This window comes from Argopecten irradians, chromosome 8, assembly GCF_041381155.1.
Source record: "Argopecten irradians isolate NY chromosome 8, Ai_NY, whole genome shotgun sequence".
Classification (NCBI taxonomy): Eukaryota; Metazoa; Mollusca; class Bivalvia; order Pectinida; family Pectinidae; genus Argopecten; species Argopecten irradians.
In genome coordinates this window covers 39,811,788-39,835,173 of record NC_091141.1, presented here as the reverse complement: position 1 = coordinate 39,835,173, position 23,386 = coordinate 39,811,788, and the positions used below count along the sequence as shown (strand labels likewise).

Below are 23,386 nucleotides of genomic sequence, written 5' to 3'. Positions count from 1 at the left end.
GAAAACACACATCACAATCTTACATGGGAAACTCCACAGGAAACGGTGTCAACAACGCCTCCATCCGCTGAACGTCAACAGAGTAAAATACAACGCCAGAATACACCAAAGTGATGTCATGTAAATTAATTGACCTTTAGTACAAGTATAACCTCCATTAATATTGATGTATTGAGAAACATTAAAATTGAAACGCCTTTTTCCTTTTGTTAATTAAAAACAAGACTGATATAACTGCATTACAGGAGACATACTGCGATAAGAATGAGAACTATCGGGATGTGGTAAAAGCACATGGAATAATTAAACTTCATCCTCCAGAGCTAATAGAAAATCTAGATTTAAAATTTCAGAAAAGAGAAGAAATAACGATGAGCGTTTGCAACAATATATAAAGATAATGATGATACAAACACGTGGAACCTCGTTAACATATATGCTCCTAATAATGCGGCGCAGCGAAATCAGCTTATGAGAAAAAATGATGGACTTTAATCTTTTCTGCGGCGGCCATTTTGAAAAAAATGGCTGATAATTTTACAATTAACATATCAAAATTATTCATTTTTGCATTCAGTAAAAAAAAAAAAGGATTTTACATCAATTGAATTTTAAGATATTAGAATTTAAGAATATCTACGGCGGCTATTTCGGAAAAAACAAGATGGCTGACAACAGCTTGTACCGATTACTAACGTTCATATTTGTACTCATTAATGTTCTAATTTTTTATTCAATAACCATTAAAATATAGGTGTATAACAAGAATTAGAATATACATCGATACGTATACAAGATATTAGAATATAAAAAATTCTGTCGGCTATTTTGAAAACAAGATGGCCGACGGCTTTTACCAATTACTAATGTTTATATGTGCATTAAGTAACCCTAAAATATAGGTATAGAAAAAATAGGCGTCTTCGTCATCTAGTTTTCAAGATTTTAAGCTTTTTGATATTTTTATGGCGGCCATTTTGAAAAATGGCCGCTATGGCCGTAAGCAGAAATATTGGTGTCCCGTTCTCAAAAAGCTTGTATAAGGTCATAGTGTACCAAATTTCATACTTGTATCACAAAGTGCACGATTTCATGCTGAAGCCTCTGGACTATTGGGAAAACGCTTATGTAGGCAGGAAGTCCTTAGGCAAGATCTGGGTTTTTGCGTATATTTGTTTATTTAAATGCATCTTTGCAAGAAACCATTACATGTTCATATAAATGCATGTATGAACAAAATGACAGAAACTTTGCCTCTAGGTTTCCCTGTAGTGCAAAGCAAAATGACAAGACACAAAAAACAAGAAAGAACGTAAATGTATCGATGTTCGATTTTTTCTTCCAGGTCTAAAATTTCCAAATTAAGATTTAATATCAAATGTTCTGTAACAAATAGTTCTATTCAGTACATCGCCGCTTTAAAACTTTATAATTACGTTAGAGTTGTCCCAATCTGATTAAAATACAGATCCATATAACCACTCCATTAAATATAGGATCTGACAATATCCCATAGGGGGTCACGTCCAGATGACCTTTATACCACGTGGAATTCATACCAAATCCATTTTCCGCACCTTGCTACATCAATTAAAACGATATTTCGTCCCAGTATACATATACAATTAGCTTTGTTGTGCTCTTTGGGCGAGATGACTACATAACCCAAAATAATTCTGACACGTTTTTCAAACTATTTCGTCCCCTAAAATTCACTGTCAAAATTTTGCAAGTAGCAATTTGATTGGACATTTTCAAAGGTCACCTGGACATGACCCCTAATGGGGTTTTCTCAGATCCTCTAGTAATGATAATAAGGATTTATATTTTAATCAGATTGAATCATTAATGTGGCTTTAAAGGGACGAAATTGTTTGAAAAATCTGTCAGAATTATTTTCAGAAATACTAACTAAAAATATTTACTGGGACGAAATGACGTTGTCAATTGATGTAGCAATGTGTAGAAAAGTTACAAAGGTCATCTAAACACGACCCCCTTATGGGATGTTGTCAGATCCTCTATTGAACGGAGTATTCAATCAGATTGACTTAGAGCATTTGTTTGCTGGGCCGTTTCCTTATTACCCAAATCGCGGTTATATTAAGTGTGTGGGTAGGTTTATTTATATACCACCCAGATTGCATTTATATCTCCAATAAATGCAATCTAACAATCCTTTAATTTTTATATTTACATTTTATTTTTTAGTTCAAAGTAAATCATAATTTAAATGCAAGTGAACATTTGAATTTCCCACTTCAGCCATTTAACCTCAATAGCCAAGTTCAATGTGATAAAAAATAGTCCCTTTAAAAAAATTAAAAAGATAAAAAAAATTCAATGTTTTTCAATAGCTATTCAGTTTAATTTCAATTATCCAGACATTTAAATGATTTTTTTTTATAAGTGGCATAACCATACTGGTTCATTTACTACACCAAGTCTAGGCTGCATTTATGGGCTCATTATGCAGATCACGATTATCATTAGAGTAATGGGAGTGGCTGTGGCAAAATGTAAATATTTAGCTGTGTAAACATTTCGTTTTGCTCTTCATTTCTTCATTTAATATCAAATTTCATCTCTTCATTTAATATCAATATTGGACCCGCCCCTCTTGTCAATGTAGATTCGGAGTCAATATATAAACATACTCTTTCCCCTTCCCCCAAGGATGTTTCTGTCGGCTAATCTGGTGACAATCAATGTAGAACTCTATGACAAGAAGTGTTTGAAAAGCCTTACATTTGTTCAGTCTATTAGGACCGTCCAATTCTTATACAAAATCTCTTTTCCTTCCCCTAGGATGTGTCTGGCCAAGTGTGGGTACGATCAATGTTTTAACTTACCTGTGTTAACTCTCTTAGGACCCTCCCTGGTTATTTATACAAACAAAGGCATACAGAAATAAGCTGTAGTTTTTTTGTTTTTTTTTTTTTTAAATATTTGGTACATCCATGATGCATCTCTGATAATAGTCTATATTCTTCTGGTTACTATGATACATGTAGCCATCAGAAATATGCATGCATTTGGCTATTTTGCATGGCTTTGTAGGAAACAATAGATTGCTATTTTGAACAAACATAATATAACGGTAAATATGCTAGCATTTACGATGCATATTTAGGAGGATTAAAAAGTTTGTTCAAGGGGTGCGTTCTATGATTTCTAGAAGAAAAACCTACCAATATACCATGGCAACTATATCTGTAATGATACACAGCAATCACACCACACTTATTGTATGAGGGATATAATCGACATTTGGGATTCAGCAATCTAATCAATAAATGATAGCTTGAAATTTCATCTGGGGGTCAAAAACAGCAAAAACACCGTACAGAGTCCGAACTCTATGACTAGTGACGACTTGAAGGATTTGCATCTAATTACCCGTATTGATATCCACCCTCTTGTTTCAAAGCTAACATTTACACCAACTGTGTTTCCCTTCCCCTGGGACGTTTCTTGACAAATATGGGTACAATCAATACAGAACTGTGTGACTATATTATGTAGTACCGATATAAAGGGAAACGTTGATGGACAGACGACGGACAGACGACAGATGACGGACGCCTGGCTATGGCATAATCTTTCCGGCCATTTGGCGAAGATGAGCTAAAAGACATGAGGTAATATGCATTTTCATAAAACCTTCAAAATTGTTACCCAACATGACCTTTATTATCACAAGAATTCGTGTGGTTTCGGAATATTCATACCTTTTAGATTTATGACAATTTAATCCATGATTTCCACAGAAAGTTATGTTGCGCATTTGAAGACTGTCCAATTCGCTACTAACAAAGATTTGCGGAACTGTATCATTGAAGTCGTTGAAACATATCTGCACTCGTTGGTAGCACTGTCGTGAGCGGTACCTCAACACACCCAACATATGCTCATTTTTATACCGGATAGGTACAGGCTGATCATCAACGAGCTTGATATTTATGGAACCATAGCGTCGGTTTCTAAAACGACAGGCCGTATCGTATGAGATTCGTCCAATAAATGCGGAGAATGGCCAAGACATCTGTTTGACGTTCTTACTCGGGAAGGAGCAGGTGACAGTTTCATACCCTGATGGCAGAAAATATGGTATAAGATAAGTATAGGAAAGAAGTGACCACCATACTCGGGCAGTTGCCAGAAAACTATAAAGAATCATACTTTCGCAAATACATTGCAGTTAATAGTATCAATAATGTTATACAAATCAAGTAAGATGTATTCAGCTAGATTATAATTTTAATAAAGGTGCTATTGCTGGAATGGTCTAAAACCGCCCACGAATGAAAGCGATCCTTTACCTAATGCTTGGATAGACATATATATGGCGCATCTAATAGTGTATATAAAAATCTTGTTCCGGAACACGCCTGAACATGCCAGAACGAAGCCACTTTGTTCCAAAGTTGTAAATACTCACAAGCACACTTTATTAAGTATCTGTAATGTTAAAATGTTGTTTGTTTGTAAGGAAAATTGACTAAAATTAAATTTTTATATAGGGAAACGTAATTTGATATTGTTAGTTTCTGTGGACATCAGACATAAAAAAAATTATATTTCTCATAACGTTGAATGCACATTTAAATTGCATTTTGTCTAATTCAAATCCGGAGTACTATCAAATGTCGATAGAACATATCTACGTTCATTTGTGTAATCCATGAATAACAAATCGCTTCAGAATTACTTGATATGAATAGTTTTTGCAACTTCTTTTAGTCAAACCCCAATAAACCATCATATAGATCAAAGTGCTGATTAAGAAGCACTGCATGTTAGTGAAGACATCTCGTCCGAACAAGAATTACGTTAAAATAGTACAGAAAACACGATTTGACGAATTTGCCTTCGAGCAAACTACAGTTTTTGTTAGGATACTGTTTATATTATAGGAAACACGTTGTATTAATGTTATTATTGTGTACGACAAGGACCAATTGTATCACCAAACAAGAGACCAAAGAGCCTTAACGGTCATCTGACCACCTCGGCAATAGTCAAATTAATCATATATGGTGTCTTGGTAGCCACCTTCGATTTTGGATCAACCAGATCATATCAGGGTCGTTTCATGCAAGTTGCAGCTAAATCGCACTTGTAGAACTTGAGAAGAAGTTCAAAATGTGTTTTGAAGATGGCTGCTGTGGCCAAAATGTGAAAGCACGGCGCACTGCGCACGACGACGGACAAAACATGACGACTATAGGTCAGATGACCTAAAAACATGGGAGTCTTATTTGCTAGAGATCTTGTTATTGACTTTTGATGTATATTTTCAACTTAATAATGTTATTTAAAACCAAGAGGCCCATGGGTCTTAACGGTCACCTGAGATCAGATTCAAAATGAAACAAAGACATATAAACACTATATATTGGCCCATCAGGCCCTTGAAGTCAGTGAGTGATTTTACAAATTTGACTTTTTAACCTATGAAGAGTATTTGATTCCATCAAATCTGTGAATTCAGGAGAAAGATTTTTTGAAATGTTATCCATTTTGACCCCTTTTGGCTCCGCCCCTCTGGCACCTGGGGGTCGACCAGGACCAATATGGATATGACGTTGAAATGCTATCTCAGGCTAATAATTCAAACCCAGTTTGACTAATTTTCTATGAAAACTAAGCAAATAATGTTCATAAAGGTGTTTTTCCTATATAAACTATAGTAATTTGACCCCCTCCCCAGGGGAAAATCTGAGATCCCAGGGCCATGAAATTCACAATTTTTGTAAAGGGCCTTAAGACCTTATAACATATGAAAAGTATCTGGTTCCATCAAATCTGTGAATTTAGAAGAATATTTTTGAAATTTTAACCATTTTGTCCTCTTTTCGCCCCGCTCCTCTGGCCCCTGGGGGTCGACTAGGACCAATATGGATATGCTGTTAAAATGCTATTGCAGGCTTATAATTCTAACCCAGTTTGACTCATTTCCTATGGAAAATAAGCAAATAATGTTCATAAATGTGTTTTTCCTGGCCCCTGGGGGTCAGTCATGGAAAATTTGTTAAAAGGATTCAATGACCATCTTATACTGATAATTCTGACAATAGTTGACTCATTTCCTATTACAAATAACCAAATAATGTTCAAAAATGTGTTTTTCCTATATAAACTATAGTAAACTTAACCCCCTCCTCAGGGGGAAACGAGAGACCCCAGAGTCATATAATTCACAATTGCTATAAAGGGCCTAAAGACCTTTCTATCTATGAAGAGTATTTGATTCCACCACATCTCTGAGTGGAGGAGATTTTTGAAATTTTAGTCAATTTTACCCCTTTTGGCCCCTCCCAAAGCACCCCCCCCCCCCCCCCCCCGGGAATGTTGACCATATAATTCACAATTTTGATTGGCCTTTTAGGAGGTTTGTGCAAAATTTCATTGAAATTGCTTCAGCTGTTTTGGAGCAGAAGTCGAAAATATTAATTGTTTACGAACATACAACGCACGACGGACGATTAGAATACTTGAGACTTCGTCTCAGGTGACCTAATATAAAAAAACAATACAACAGTTTTTCTTAATATATTTTTATTTTTTACTGTTTTACATAAAAAAATGTTTGTGAAAAACTTCCAGAGCTCTCTTACTTTCAATCTCCTTGAACGGAATCAAGTAAGGATCTGTGGGAAAAAAAGAAAAAAAAATGAATGGAAAAAAAGTGTAGGTGTGTTTTTAAATATATGTTGATTTCAAGAAATCATTTTCCTTCACAAAAATATAATAAAAAAGAATTATCAAAAAATCCATTCAGAATAACTTACCGCGTGTATCCTCTCCGGAATCTAGGACAGCTGCAACGCTCACGTGCTAGCATTCGAAATGTGACGTTTCAATAATACCACTTAGCGGTGAAAACTATACATACCGGAAGTACATGACTGGTAGTTTTTAAGATTATCATTTTCTCATTGCAGATGTCCCTCCACGGTTGTGTGTTGTTGATAAGGTTAACTTTGATGTATACCAAAAAACATTGGGGTCTAATTTGCTAGATATGTATATTCAACATAATAATGTTATTAAAATATAAGAAAAAACAATATAAATAGTTTAACAAACAGGGGCGTGGTGGAAGAGAGAAATCTTAATTTGACTGTTTATTTAAATGTCATTATTTTATTAAAAGTAACCTCAGGGTTGGTTTTAATGACATGATTAAGGTTTTGGTATGTCAGCAGTAAGTGTGCATGGTTGGTTTTCATGACGTGATTTGAGGTTTGGTATGTCAGTTAAGTGAGTGTGCAGGGTTAGTTTTCATGACGTCATTGAGGTTTGGTATGTCAGTAGCGAGTGTGCAGGGTTAGTTTTCATGACGTGATTTGATGTTTAGTATGTCAGTAGTGAGTGTGCAGAGTTAGTTTTCATGACGTCATTGTGGTTTGGCATGTAAGTAGTGCGTGTAGATGGCTCATTATGCATTTAACATGCTAAAACATGTTCATATGCTATTAATCATGCTGAAACACTGAATTAAACATACTGAACACTGGAGATTTAACTTGTTACATGCTGAAACACTCATCTGAAAATGCTTAAACACTGGATTCAACATTCCGCCATCTTGAATGTTGCATTCTGGGGAATATCTATACTCTATATCCACCCGTATCCTCTCGAGAGGGATAGTAAAATATGTTTTTTAAAACACTAACATCGACAGTAATCGCACATTATCGTATCGAATTATTACTATCAGTACTTTGATTTTTTTTATCATAGTTTAGTCGATGGATTATATGTATGTTAACACTTAAGTCTATACCTAATCCTGTAATTTTGTTATACCCCATTCATTATTGGAAATATATATCATCATTGTATGTTTACTACCAATCCACACCCAGAAGACATGCTCATTTCAAACTTTTCAGAAGTTTGAAATATTTCCACCATGATTTATATAAGAACGAGCATTAGGGTTGTGAACATTGTGAATGAATTTCCAACGAACTAAATCAAATGCCTTTTCAAAATCTGTAACTTAAAGTATATCAGGTATATGAATTTCTTTTGCAAATTCCGTAATGCCATAGATCAATCTAGTATTTTCACTTGTATACCTACCTGCAATGAAACCCCTACTTATCAAGTTGTTTAGAAAAACAAATCATCCTTTACGCCATTGAGCCGGATGTAATTGTATACACAATATACAGTAAAGAGGTTGGTCTTCAATTTAAAAAAAACTCCTTTGTTTTAAATGCTACAATTTCCTGCCTTTAAGTTACAGAGAATTCACCTTTTATAAAACCATAATCAATAGGGTAAACATGGGGAAATTCGGACTGTTAAATAAAACTTTGCGTCTGAAGCCCCTGCTTCCCGGTAGCCACTGTATATTACTTTATAACGAAGGTGCGTTTCAAGCGCGATTCCGAGAACGAATCGGCGATTTACTGAGCGAGTTGCCTCCCTTTGTACGTGACCTGTACTCGTGACCTCTCCCCGCCTATTTCGAATTGGTACAACACGGTCACGATTTTCGACGGTACCGTCACGTTTGATAGACAACGTTTAACATTTCGATCTAAGGTATGTTTCTGTTAAAGAAATGATGCTTATTGGTTTATGAATTCTTCAGCATTTTATTGCCTTAATGCAAACTATGAAAATGATGTTATAACATTAAAAAATAAAGTTTCTTCCCGATAAGATATGTCCGGATTTCCCCATACAGCAAATTTACCATAGAGGGAAATCCGGACATCTACATGGGGAAAATCGGACAACTTTATATTTGATTGATTGCATATCTAATTTGTTATATAACTACAGATGTATTGTACAAAAACACATTATTTACATAGCAATATCTTATAAATTGATCAGCATGCATATCTTACACTTTCTACAGTAGCTGGATCTAATTTATTTGTACTGTATTCAAAACATGATGTTTATGTACAGATGACCTCTAAAGTCTCTAGGTTTGAAATAATTTGTTTTTAAACGTTTTCTTTTGTTTTCATATTTTCCAAACACCATATCCTACCAATTGGAAATGAGCAATGGAACTTCAAGCACAGGATCCAGTATCGGAGTTCTCGGGAATATCGTCGTTTTCTATTTTACATTTTCAGTTTGGTTTGTTGAGTTTCTTATTCTTTTGATTCTTTTTAGTTTTGTATCTTTCCATTTATTTAAAATATTATTTCCCTTATTATACACATGTATATATATAGACATTATTGTAACAAAATGTACATAGACCAGATCTGTATGTTTATTGATTGATTGGTAATACGTATAAAATTGCCTCTGTATCTTTCATTTGATAATAATGCGCTATGTCATTCTTTTAGGAATGCAGACTTTGATAATTAAAAACCTTTGGGCTGTTGGAATGCACCACTGGGGAAGAGGCAGGTTGAGTTTGGGAGAAAAGTATAGACTTCGTCAAGACAGACATAACCCTAAAGATTCAAATGCTATAGAAATTCTTGACGGGAATACACGAAAGGGCTATTTGAAGCGAGAAAATGCATATGTACTCAGTAGGATAATGGAGGCTAATGTTTCTTGTTTCATTATACCCATTGATGAGCCACAAGTAATGAACAGAAGAAGTGGTCCACAACAGAGATGTGATCTCTACTGTCAAATGGAAAGTGATAGACTAGACGTAGCAGCGTCTCACTTGACGAGAAATGGTGTCTTGTTTGAAATTACAAATTAGAATCAAAAGTTCAAAACCAGAACAAAAATACTGTAATTAAGAAACAAATATATTGTCTTATACTTTTTAATCTTTTATAATTCTTTCACTCATAGACTCTTTATTTTCTACTTATAAATGTATATATTCTCTGGCGTCAGAAATTTTGCGCCCATTTTATTTTGTTGTAGTGTGCAACATTACAGATACAAGTTTCAAGTATGATAAAGTGTTCTTGAAATCACAGTTTAACACATTCAGCATAACCTTAAAAAAAATTGTTGCAAGCTAAATCATGAACATAGTCGTATATCAACCGAACAGCGATTGGTTTTACAATGTTTTGATATATAGAGTATCCTCAATTTTATGACATTCTTTTCATCTACAGTATGACCAAATCAACTATATACGCCGAAAGATTAAGTCTTAAATTAAATCAGTATCAAATCTGCACACATTAAAAAACGTGATACGACAGTGGAATCTTGACTTTCCCAACACGAAACTTTTTCAGCTTAGTCACTTACAGTACCTTGCCTGTATCAGTAAAGAATTACATGTAACGTCCTAATCTAACGATGTTACAGATAACAGTACGAGAAATCTAGTAACAACCTAGTTCCAGCTTTACTACTTGGATCGTTTGTTGGGTGTTTAAAGTCAAGATTAAGGTTTAGCCCTCTACTTGACACTATTTCCCACCTCGATCGTTACGACGAATGAATATCTAATAGAATGCTTTTGTATCTCTAAATTTGGTCTGTTATACCTGGTATGCAGAAATTCACAAATAAATACTTGATTCAATTCACCAATAATCATTCTCACATAGCTACAACATACGTATTTTATATAACCGTAAAATTATAAACAGTTCATAATAATTAAACCCATACTGTTAATTAGCAATTAGGTAATCAAGATGATAAGCCCTAACATATAAAAGGGACACAACTCTTAACAATTAAGTAGCCCGATGTATGCCACAGGGACCTGGGAATTAGTTACAGTTTATAACATAGTTAGAACCACCGGAGAGAATATTCATACAGGCTTTAGAGGTATATATAAAAAGAATTGTGTAACACTTACTCTACATGGTTCACGTGTTTAACGGGCGAATTCATGACCACTCTGAATGCCAGTGGATGGTTCAAATATATATAAATTAAAACTAATTGTCATACCTCTATGATGTATGTGTAATAACCAATGCCTATAGCGAAAATATGATAATCAAAACCACTATGTTCATATTAACATTTTGGCGAATTCCAAATGAACTTTATTTAGATATAGTCACTGAAAATAGCAAAAAAAAAAAAAAATAGCTGAAAGAGCAAATTTGGTTTTGATTAGGCAATTTAAATACAAACGGATTTTTACAATTATAACCAAGCCCAAATGAGGTCTAGTTGAAGCTGCTGATGGACCGTTAAACAAAGATGTCTAGATCCGGATCCGACTTTATTAACAGTATGACGTAAAAATGGCTGTTCTATTTTATAGATAAAATTGCCAGTACTGATATGTCGATTTAACTCCAACATATTCAACAAAGACCTCCAACATAATTAAATAATTTACTGTCTTGATATGGCACCAATGTTCAAAATAGATGACAGAGCTTTGCAGATTATATATCATATTGCGCGATAGCGCAAGGAATATGAATCCGTTTGCAAAGCTTTGGATTTTTTTGGTCATCGATGCCTTATCAAGATAGCTTAATTTGTCCCTCAAACAATTCAAAATAATAAAACTTGTCTGCAAGTAAGCACTTTTATAACGACATTGACTTAGGAATAAGTACTGGGATTTTCAAGATGTGTCAAAGGTTATTCCAACAGACTGTTTCAATGTTTTTAAAGTGGCTTTTATAACCGAATTTTAATCCAATAATGAAATATACAGAGGTGATTTCCTGTGCTAATTCCTGGTAATACGTGCAAATCGATGTTACAAATGTAAACTCTTTTATCAACAGAATGCCGCACAAATCAAAAGGTATTTACCAAAAGACTAATGACGATAGGATGCATAGAGCGGTAAATGCGGTCCGAAACGAAGGTCTTTCTGTTAGAAAAGCTGCAGAGGCATTCGGCATCGCAAAATCAACATTATCCGACCACGTGTCGGGGAAAGTTGCACTAGGAAGTCGTTCGGGTAGGAAAACTGTTTTCCCGGCAGAGGTAGAGAAAGAAATGGTAGAAATAGCACAACGGCGAGCAAATGAAGGCTTTGGATTGTCAAGGCAGCAATTACTTGGCAAAGCTGCTCGTTTAGCAACAAATATGAAAATCAAAACGCCGTTCAAAGGTGGAAAACCTGGACAGGCTTGGTGGGACGGATTTCGTCAAAGAAATCCGTCCATTGCATTGAGAAAACCCGAAAAACTTTCAAGCATTAGGGCAAGGAACATGAATCAAGTGACGCTATCCAACTATTTCCAGGACCTCTCGGAAGTAATTACAAGCCTTAACCTCCAGAATTCTCCGGACAAAATATGGAATATGGACGAAACTGGTTGCCAACTGGAGCACAAACCTGTATCCGTTATTGCAAGGAAAGGAGCTAGAAGCGTTCCAGGTGTTGTGGGGAATTCCAGGGAGAGTGCTACTATGCTGCCCTGTATAAATGCAGCAGGCAAGGCTCTGTCCCCGATGATAATAGTGAAGGGGAAAACGCCAAAGTCGCTGAACGGATTTGACCGAGAAAACGGCCCTGTAAATGCCGTTTGGACTTATCAAGGTAAGGCCTGGATTGAGGAGAGCGGCGCTCTGAAATGGCTCAATGATGTTTTTTTAAAGGAAATAGGACCACAACGACCACAACTTCTCATTTTGGATCAACACATATCACACGAAGGGGTTGATTTCCTGGAAGAAGCAAAGAAAAATAACATTCATATATTTGCTCTTCCTCCTCACACCACTCACTTTTTATGTCCTCTTGACCGCTGCGTTTTCGGACCATTCAAAAAGTGCTACAATAAAGTGTGTTCGGAGTTCACGTCATCGTCCCCGGGAAATCTTGTATTGAAGTGGACATGGCCAGGTCTACTCAAGAAAGCTTACGAAGCTTCCTTCACGTCCCACAATATTCAGCAGGGATTCAAGGCGTGCGGTATATTTCCGTTGAATCCGGAAGCGATACCTGCAGACGCTATCGCCCCGTCTCAGCCAACAGATGATACCAAGAATATCTCGGACACTGACATGGTTGCCTCTGTTCCTCACCCCCTTTCTGCGGCGACACCAAGCGAGACAGCATGTGCACCTGGAAATATTCCAGAGATAGATCTGGATATGTCTCCTTTCAATGTTGTGTCGGAAGTCTCTGTGGAAGATTTTGAGGATCTACAGCTCCTTTCGCAAATTGCGTTGGGCTCAGAGATAACGGTCGATGAAACCGCGGTCATCAATCCAAGTTCGACAGTCAGCTGCGATCCATTATGATCTTCGGCAGCTACAGTACCATCTCCATCAACTCAATCAACATCAGCAAGTGCTGATTGGAATATGGAACTTAATAATTTGTTCAGTTTTGAAACCCAACCAGTCGCCCGGACTCCAAAACCTAAAGGGAAGAAAAGGATTACGAGTCATCGGCTTCTGACATCGGAAACACTTATTCAGGAGAAAAAACAAAAGAAAGAAGCAGCTGCTGAAAAAATGAAACTGAAAATGGAAAATGCTGAAAAAAAGAAAGAAAAGGCGCTTATGACTTTTCTTAAGAAAATGAAATAATGTCAGTTTGAATGAAGCAGCGTAAATGAACTTTACTTAGAGAAATACCATCAACGACTTTTCATTACACTGCCACTATAGGTTTTATTCGTATCCCAAATATAAAACCATTATGAGTGTAGTTTATATTTTAGGTATAAATGCAATGATATTCAGGTCTTAGTGTGTTACTCATTAGCATAAAATGTACCTACCAGCAATAAATACACGAGGCATTTGCGATATAATTCTATATTATAGATACATAAAGATTGTTGAGTTAATAAATTCTTCGTATTTGAATATTGAATTTCAAAACAATGAACGAGTTTTAGTTTACTTTCTATTGTATATAGTAGCAATTACGGTCATTTAAGGATGGTTTTTGTCCGCATCATGATGTGTTCTATGCTATACATGTATAAGATGAGAGCTAGTTTCTTTGCATTTTAATTAACATACATTTATGAAAATCACAGCTGGTCTGAGTTTACCAGATTTTCAGGCAAGTCTCACCTCTTTCTAAAGTTTATGGCGTACCTTTAGTCCTTTACAATACGGTCTCCAACACGGTGTCTTTCCACTCAGCCAACATATCCTATTTTAACATTAGGCGGAGGAACAATAGAGAACAATAGGGGCTAATTACAGGTAAGTTATAGTCTGTTTTAGAAAATGACTTACCTGTAAGTTTTTAGTCTTAGACCTATAATTGAATAGAAGTTGCAAGAGAGATAATCATCAATTATCGGATATAACTCATTTGTCAATGGCAACCTCGCGACCTTGACTTCCAGATCGAGGTTGCAAGGTTGTGAGATTTCGAGGTGGCCCTAAGCAGCCGCCATACGACCCCCTCGTGTTAAACTAACAATAACTAAAATTGGCATATATATCCACATTCTGCCCTGACAATGCTTTCTATTCTGGTGTTTGAAATATGTGTCTTGAACACAATAGACGTTATTTTTTTTTCTTCAGATTAGAAAATATTTATATTAATTTATAACTATTCTGGTGTTTGAAATATGTGTCTTGAACACAATAGACGTTATTTTTTTTCCTTCAGATTAGAAAATATTTATATTAATTTATAACACAATCCGCCTGATTTCGCCCGTGTAGTAATAATGCATATGACGCTAGTGTAATATAGCCTACAGCGATTTGCATTGGCTGGAAATCCATTATGATGTCATGACAGACACAATAAAACGTCAGGAAAAATGAAGGTAACGTAAAAAAGGTAAGAATTTTTTAAGGACGGCGGGACAAAATAGCGCTTCTGATTGATTTACGCAATACAATATGACGTAAAATGCTTCAAAATGTCAGAATGACCTATTGTCATCATGCACCGTCCGTCGGCGTCCGCCGTGCGTCCGCCGTGCGTAAACTTTTCATTAAAACGACTTCTTCTCAATAACCATAAGGCCCAGAGTACTCACATTTGGCCTGTAGCATGCTGGGATGAAGAGCTACCAAAGTTGTGAAAATACATGACCTTGACCTACTTTCAAGGTCACAGGGGTCAAATAGGCTGAAATCTTTGAATGACTTCTTCTAAATAACCAAAAGGTCCAGGGTACTCATATTTGGCCTGTGGCATGCTGGGATGAAGGGTTACCAAAGTTATTGAAATGAATGGCCTTGACCAACTATCAAGTTCAGGGGGATCAAATATTCTAAAATATTGAATTTTGAACTTCTTCTCAATTCTGCCAGTGTGATTTAGCTGATACTTGCATGAAATGATCCTTGTCATGGTCGTGACCAAGTGTTTTTATATCTTATGTTGATCTGAAATCCAAGATGGACACCTCTCCCGCCATCTTGAAAATATAGTTTGAACTTATTCTCAAGTTCTACCAGAGCGATTTTGCTGGGACTTGGCTGAATAATTTTAAGAATACTGACATTGTCCCAACAAAGTGTTGTTATTTGTCGGGTTGACCCGAAAACCAAGATGGCCACCAAAGCCGCCATCTTGAAAACAAATTTTAACTTCTTGAAGTTCTACCCATGCAGTTTGACTGAAACTTGCATTAAATGATCCTTACATGGTCATGACAAAGTGTTTTTATTTTTTAACCATGACACCATATCTAATAAATTTCCTATACAGCTATTGCCAAGGTAGTCAGATGACCGTTAAGGCCCTTGGGCCTCTTGTTATAGTTATGTCAGTATCTTTAATTTGTGTACATTTCATTTGAGATTTTATGAAACTCGAAGTTTTATTGTTTGCTCTCCGATACTAGCAAACATATAATATAAACTTCTTTCGCTCGTTTCATTGCGTTTCGTATGAAATGAACACTCATTTCAGATCATAGGTAATAAGCATTTTAAATCCTATATTTACAAATTGAATATGCATGTTGACTAAAGATCATTAGCAATATAGTTGTTGATTACACGTTGAAATTTGAATGTCGCGTAGCAATCAGCGGGGGTTGGGACTTTAAGAAGATAACATAACTTGACTAGCTCCACTGTTATATCTGGAAACGGAAATATTAGGCGACTTACCGTTGGTTCCGATATGAACCCTCACTGAGGAATCTCGGCATTGCTTGTCAGGACAATAAGTCGTGCAGGAAAACGTGGGGTTACCTAGGTTACAGAACTTTTCGTCACTTCCATCAAGACAATCAGGAATATGATCACACGTTCTATGAATAGGAACATGTCGACTGGAAGAACATTGCCATACGCTGTCAATCTTCTTAGCGTAGCCTAATAAAATAAACATAATAGAATAATCATGTGACATAGGAGGTAAGTCTATACAGAATACAAATAATATGATAATTATGAGAAATAGAAGGAAAGTCTAGGTTAAATTACCATAACAGAATGATAATGAGAAATGAAATGGTTGTAAAATTTCGCGATTTACTGTTTGGAACTTATTGGGGGCTTTTATCTTTAGTCAGTTTTTGTAAGCGTCATTCTTACGACGGACTATTACAAGTAAAGTCATGGTTTTGGTAAATTGCACGAGGTATATATTTTCCCGAAATTATATGGATGATATTAAAATTAACAAATATATAGTATATACATCGAGTAATCATCTTAGGATGAAAGTAAAAATAGGAAAATAATGTAGCCTCAGATAGAGTAAACATTATAGGAAAAGACACTTGTAATCATAAAAATGAGGACAATGTAGACAAACAAGAGGCCCAGAGGGCCTGTATCGCTCATCTAGTTATTGTAATGCCAAGAAATATTCTGAATACAGGATCATCGTTTCTTTTTTGAAGGAATTTAACAATTTGCCTCTTATTTCCCAATTGGAACCCATTCTTTCTTTCCAAGGGGTCAGAGCAAAAAATTAAACAAACTCTGGTTAAATTCCGTGTGGAACGCTATGATAAGTAGCAATTTAAATTTACCTATATTTGCCCTATTTCACCCCGCCCCTCGTGCCCCCAAGATGGGATTAAGGGGGGGGGGGGCAGAGCCAAAATATATACAAACTATGTTCCCTTCCCCCAAGAATGTTTCTGGCCAAATTTGGTTAGATTCCATGCAGAACTCTATGACTATAGCTAGTAGCGATTTAAAGGATTTACCTCTACTTCCCCTATTAAGCCCCGCCCCTCCTGCTCCTGGGGGGGGTCAGAGCCAAAATTTATACAAACTCTGTTCCCCTTCCCCCAAGGAATTGGTTACATTCCATGCAGAACGTAATCAATAGTAGCGATTTAAAGGAAATATTGACGGACAGACGATGGACGCTGCGCCATGACATAAGCTAACCGGCCCTTCGTGACAGGTGAACTAAAATAATATATATAGGAAACGGATCATTAATACTTTGTTTGTTTGTTTGATTAATTAACGTCCTATTAACAGCTATGGTCATGTAAGGACGGCCTCCCATGTATGCTGTGTGTTGCGTGTATGTTGTGCGAGGTGAGTGTTTTGGGAGACTGCGGTATATTCATGTTGAGTCTTCTTGTATAGTGGAACTGTTGCCCTTTTTATAGTGCTATATCACTGATAATACACACGCGGATTTTGATGCATACAATGTTAACAATATACAGTAATACAGCTATTTTCTAGTACCACTGGAGTTTAAATACAATGTAAAAAGACCGTAAAACGCTTAACCAGTACATGTGGATGACCATTCGTCCGATCCGTCTGCACATTCTTCCTCAGTGTCACAAACTTGGTAGTCAGCGATACACTGGCCAGAGTTACATGTCCATTGTCCTGGCAGACACGACCATTTATCTAGGAAAATGGATAAACGTATATCTTGTTAATATTTCAAACATATCTCGCATCAATATATGATAATATAAATTCGGATAAAATATTTCATATAAATGTATTGGTGAAAGTGAGAGTAAACCGGTTGTTTAGTGCGAGTGTACTCGCACTATTAATTTCCTTGTCGGGTGTAGCGTCTGTGTACATCCACTATGCGCAGATTCCACCTGCGTACGCGATACCGGAAGCCAGTGTCTTATACTATTTAAATGATTTCGCCGTGATTTAGTGACACCAACCTTTCAAAAACATATGCTAAAAAGATACTTGTCAGCGATAATCTACTATAAATTAAAAGCATTGACATTACACTTTGCTTAAAACATTTGTTTTGTGTAAACTTCAAGCGGCGTATCATATAAACTCTTGCATCTGTCACGATATTCTAAGCATCTGATCGTCTTTGGATACTTTCGGAACATTACAATGCATATCAGGTTTATATAGTCAATAAAAGAAAGTGACGAAACGGATAACTTTTAGTACCGGCCACATATTTAATTTATTTCACATTATCATAGGTCCTAAATGTACGTTGCACTATCGCTTACTAAACCCTGTGACCATACATGTATATCGCACTTGCTGCAGTTCTAATAAATATTTATAAAATGAAACAACCGTGCGTAAGAGAAACAGAATAACAAAACCATTATAAAATATCAGTGAGTGTCTGAGCTCTAGATCTTATGTACCCCAGAAAGGCATTCATGCATGGCACAGAGACTGGACAGTGTTCTAGCAGACGACTATTTTGTACAGCGAAACAAATATATCGTATCAATATCAATTTGATAATAAGAAAAACACTTCTATGTAACAAAGAACACACTTAACAAAGTTCGAAGTAATTTCACATTTAAAGTTCTGATGAAGTAAAGGAAATTATTTATTACAATACACCAAGGGCGTAAACCATCTCTTTGCAATAGTCCCAAGGATAATGAGCGAAAGTGCTACGTACACCTGTTGACGAGGATGATTTCATACTGGAAATTAAGGTTAGGAAGTAATTAAAGAGCACTTAATGTCTAACAAACATATTTCTATTTTCATTTGTGGTAGGAACATTTAATTTGTGTAATAGCACACTTGATAGAAACAGTATTTCTTCTCGTCAAACGATATATGTGATCGTCAGTAAAAGTCAAAACTTACAGCAATTGTTTTCATCCGAGTTGTCATGACAATCGGCATAAAAATCACACGCCAGATTCAGTGATATGTATTTTCCATTGTTACATAAGAAAGTCACCGCAGTTGGCCCCTCTGTAAAGTTAAATTTATGTCTCAATTATAATTATCCAATAATTTTTATACATGAATAGTACTATTATTCTTTATACATGAAAATATGTATTCACCTGGTTGAGCTGTACTATCAAGAACATGAAATGTTGACAACCGAAAGTTTCAAGCAAATAGAGGTGTGACCGCAGAATCAAAACAACAATAGATTTCTGGAAAACCCTGTTTTGGCACGTGGTTTCATAGAGAGATAAATGTTAAGGAGTCTCCTGAGTAGGTACAATTAAATATTTATAGTTTCAAATGTTTAATGTGTGAGTTGGGCACTATGTAGATATTTTAACACATGCTCCTATATAGTCAACGGGAAGGGAGCTCAAATTAACGTAATCGCAATGACATACGAATACAAACCCAGTGCAGGATCGGACTACTTCTAGTTCACAATTTGTGAAGATTTTGGCGTCATTTGATAATCTTAAAATAACAATGAAGAATTGGTTTTAGATTGAATTAAATAAGTAAAGACTTGGTTAACATATCACGTACATGTTTCCAGAAAAAAACACATGATAAACATTCAGCAGTTCAACGGTCATACCATCAATAGGCTATATCACAGTAACTTTCCTGGGTTGAATATGGTGGTTTGCTCCACTTTGGACCACATTAAGCTAAGCTGACAACGATACATACCGGTAGTCGTTCCGCCATGGTTATCTCAATTTTCATTCGAAATGGACATTATTAATATATAATCAGATTTGGATTTTTTTTTAAATAATTGAAATGTGTCCTTGTTTTATTAACGTTCAACGATCGTAATTATTTCTTCGGCCATCCTGACTACAGTAGTTACCCAACTTGGCAACTAACATCATGTGATAATAAAACATGTAAAAGTAGACTTATTTATGTAAATATATAGAATGAACAGTGATTTGATTGCGTTAAAGTTTGAATGAACGCAATTGATACATATATCTTCTAGATGTAGCGATTATGCGCTACATTAAATATGTCTGTATCCAATTGTGTTCATACCACCAATCAAAACACTGTTCAATCTCTACGTAGAATATGTTCAGAATTTTAAAAATTCTATCAAGTCTGTTTCTGACAGGGGATGGTAATTAATATTGAAACTTTATGAAAATTGTGGTCAGTTTCTGGTGCGGAATTCAAGACAAGATGGCACCCCACAAACAGGTTTAGCAAGATGGTAGATCTTAATTTTTTTTATTCACATGTATGTTAGGTGACCAACTTAAAAATCAGTGACGGGTGACCAGACTTGAAAACTACATTTATAACCTGAACAGTGGCAAACACTGTCATCTATGGGAAAGCATTTGGTTCTGCGGTCACTAATAGATCAAGATGATCACTTTATACCCTTTAAACTGTTCTTGCCTCCAACTTACATTGTGTTTAACAGTTGATGTCAATAAAACGGCGTCATTGTGACTGCACAATGATCTGGCTTTTACATTATCCTGCCAACATCGTAAACATATCTAAGCGTTGTAAACAATTTCGTTAGGGCAAATAAAGCCTTAGACAAGAAAATGAATTACATTCTTCATGGAGGCGAGGCAACTATGGAAAAGATTCTGCGTCTGTTGTTTATGGCTTAATAAACCCAACAGATTTTGAAAATAATAATATTTGTAGTTCATTCTAATATCTTTGGGAAGTACTGTATAAACGATTTTACGTATAGACAGTAGTTTAATTTGGGTAATGGCTTGGTTGCTGTTCAAATATCCTAGACATGTTATAACAACGGAGAAATATCCGTAATAAACACGGATTTATTTATTATCGTACAATGTGACGTCAGGTTTCGTCCATACTTTACAATATCGGAGGACAATAACTAATGTTTCATCATGTATAACACACATGTATGTCTAATTAACACCAAATACATGTACATTGATCTATTTTGCTTTTATTGTCTGCATAACCTGTAATGCTGATCAAATGCATTATTTTCCAGTCATTCAGTCTATTTGTTAAAAGTCTTTCGGAACAGCAATTGGCCAAACTAAAGTGCTGTGTAAGATATCAATACTACACTCTTAATAATACATGTTTGTAACAAACACACCTTTAATAAATACTACACTTACGATTTGACCTCGCACACGCATCCTCGTCAGAATGGTCCGTGCAATCCGGACGATTATCGCACACAAAATATTGAAGTATGTATTCTCCTGTCTGCTGACAACGGAACAGGCGGTCCGAGACATTCTGGGACATTACGTCCAACCCAGGGATATCAGGTATGTATGTGGCTGGAACGTAGATGTTCAAGTTATATAGACGTTATTTTCCATATTGAGCTTATAAATGATTTAACGCAGACCGTCCCTTCTGTGACGTCATACGTTTGTAACGTCGCTATCCGGATCCCGACAAACATATTTTATTTCTCCCGTACCCATCTATTACAACTCGCTTCTGAAATCGGCATTAGAGCAAGTATTTCGTTTATAACCTTTTCAAGTGTTTACTTGAAGTGTATCAATCTAAAGATGTGACAACCGGTAATTATAGTATAATTTTGAAGATTCATGCATGAAGTTCCAAATATCATAATAGTCGCTGAACAATCAGATGGAATACAAATGGATTTACGGGGATCCAAAATGAAAAACTTCACGTCAGTAGTAACAAATGAATAACCGTTATCATTATAATTGTATACCTATCTTTTGCAGAATAGAAATAAATTAACACAGTATATAGATGCCGACGGAAGTTAGTGATGTTTTGAAAGGAAACATTTGAGTTTTGAGCTTCAATAGGCTCTCTTTGTAAGATACCGGTATAATAATTTTCATCCGGAAACGAACAAACAAAATACGGAAATAAAATTGCTGGACAATATTTTCATTTTAGTTCTAGTTAAATCTTTACATATAATTTGAAAGATGCTATAACAGAAAATAATCCATTTTAACACAGTATCACATAGAGCAAATTATTTGTCTCATAAAAAACTAATACGTGTATATTTCCTGCTGAATTAGACTCTTTTTGAAAGTTTGAGGTCAGGCCTACATATGCATGTAGCTTGCAAAATGGTTCGTTACATTTTATATAACAAATAAATGAAATCATCAAGATATGTATTATTGTGATATCTGGTATGCTCCCATAATATAATAAATATAGAAAACTAACAAGGGGTTATTTACAAAATGGACATCGATGAATCCGAGAAGTCACTGGGCAACTCTATTACAGAACATCGCATGAACACGTATTGATTACACCATAGTTTACGAGTTCTTAGGATATGACAAACGAGACACGATATGCCGAGTGGGTTATAACTGAAAAAAAACGAATTCTAAAACTATGTGTATACTTGTATCATAGATGTGACATATCTCTTTTAGTCACCGAGAATAATGTTTATTTTTAAATATTTCAATTTTTACTGACGTTGAACTCAGTGAGACTACTTAAAAAATCCTGCTTCATTTGCTCATGAACTTGGGTATCTAAACATCGGCCTTCGTGCAAGAAAATTTGTATCTAGACCTGCATCTGTACTTTTGCCGTAGAAGATGTAGCTTCCTACTAGGCTTATATCTAAACAATGTTGATTAAAAAAATACAACTATTACAGGAATATTTCTAGAATTTGAGAAAAACTGAACTCCCAATTCGCAGTTTTAAGATTAGTTTTGTCTCGTCGTCAGCAAAGGAGGAGTGAGACGTGTCACTTTTTCCTTTAGGGGAGGGGTGTTGTAGGCCAAAATCATTACTATATGGTTTAGTTACGCTTTAATTGGGTCTATCTGGTCATTCCTTGGATATTAACGTTGGGTGTAGTTTATATTTCCTGTATTCTTTTATTTGGATGGGTTTTTTTTTAAATCATAACATCTTTATTTTAATAAAACTTACGCTGTTGTAGTATTGGTTGTTCCACTCCGGTAGAATTCAGACAGATATAAAAAATATCGTTGCATTTACTATACTCCCAATTTCTGAAGATGTCTTTCCTGCCTGGGCTAATAGATATGCACGTCTTATAGTCATTCCCTAACTTATAATGGTACCTGTACAAAATCAATAAATACAGATAAAAGACCCAAAGAGCAATAGGCAATAAATATATCATCCACAATAAAGTATTTTTACTAATAAATCAAAGACAAATATGAATGCTTTGAATTACTTGGTATTTGATTACTAACACAAAATTTATAACTTTAGGCACTGGGAATTTGTTTTCGTATTTCTTATCCACTAAGTGCATTTGAGCTCAACTTAAGCAAGAACCCACTGTAATATCGGAGTGTAGGTGGCTGAAAATAACTCAGATGATTGGTTAAAAGCTAGATCAGAATAATGCATTGTCCTTATACAAGTCGTGGTGATATCACCTGAACAGCAAGGACAT

General features: G+C 35.6%; 1 protein-coding gene across 1 annotated transcript in view; it reads right to left on the bottom strand.

The window, feature by feature from the left end:
• Nucleotides 1-23,018, bottom strand: part of LOC138330345 (G-protein coupled receptor GRL101-like) — a 34,046-nt gene extending 11,028 nt beyond the window's left edge. The window contains exons 1-6 of the mRNA XM_069277909.1: nucleotides 22,888-23,018; nucleotides 21,096-21,263; nucleotides 18,871-18,981; nucleotides 17,548-17,673; nucleotides 15,952-16,158; nucleotides 3,732-4,092 (exon numbers count right to left, since the gene is read on the bottom strand). Of these exons, the coding sequence (XP_069134010.1) occupies nucleotides 3,732-4,092; nucleotides 15,952-16,158; nucleotides 17,548-17,673; nucleotides 18,871-18,981; nucleotides 21,096-21,228 (938 nt within the window). The 5' untranslated portion in view covers nucleotides 21,229-21,263; nucleotides 22,888-23,018. The remainder of the gene's footprint in view (nucleotides 1-3,731; nucleotides 4,093-15,951; nucleotides 16,159-17,547; nucleotides 17,674-18,870; nucleotides 18,982-21,095; nucleotides 21,264-22,887) is intronic.
• Nucleotides 23,019-23,386: the final 368 nt, after the last annotated feature.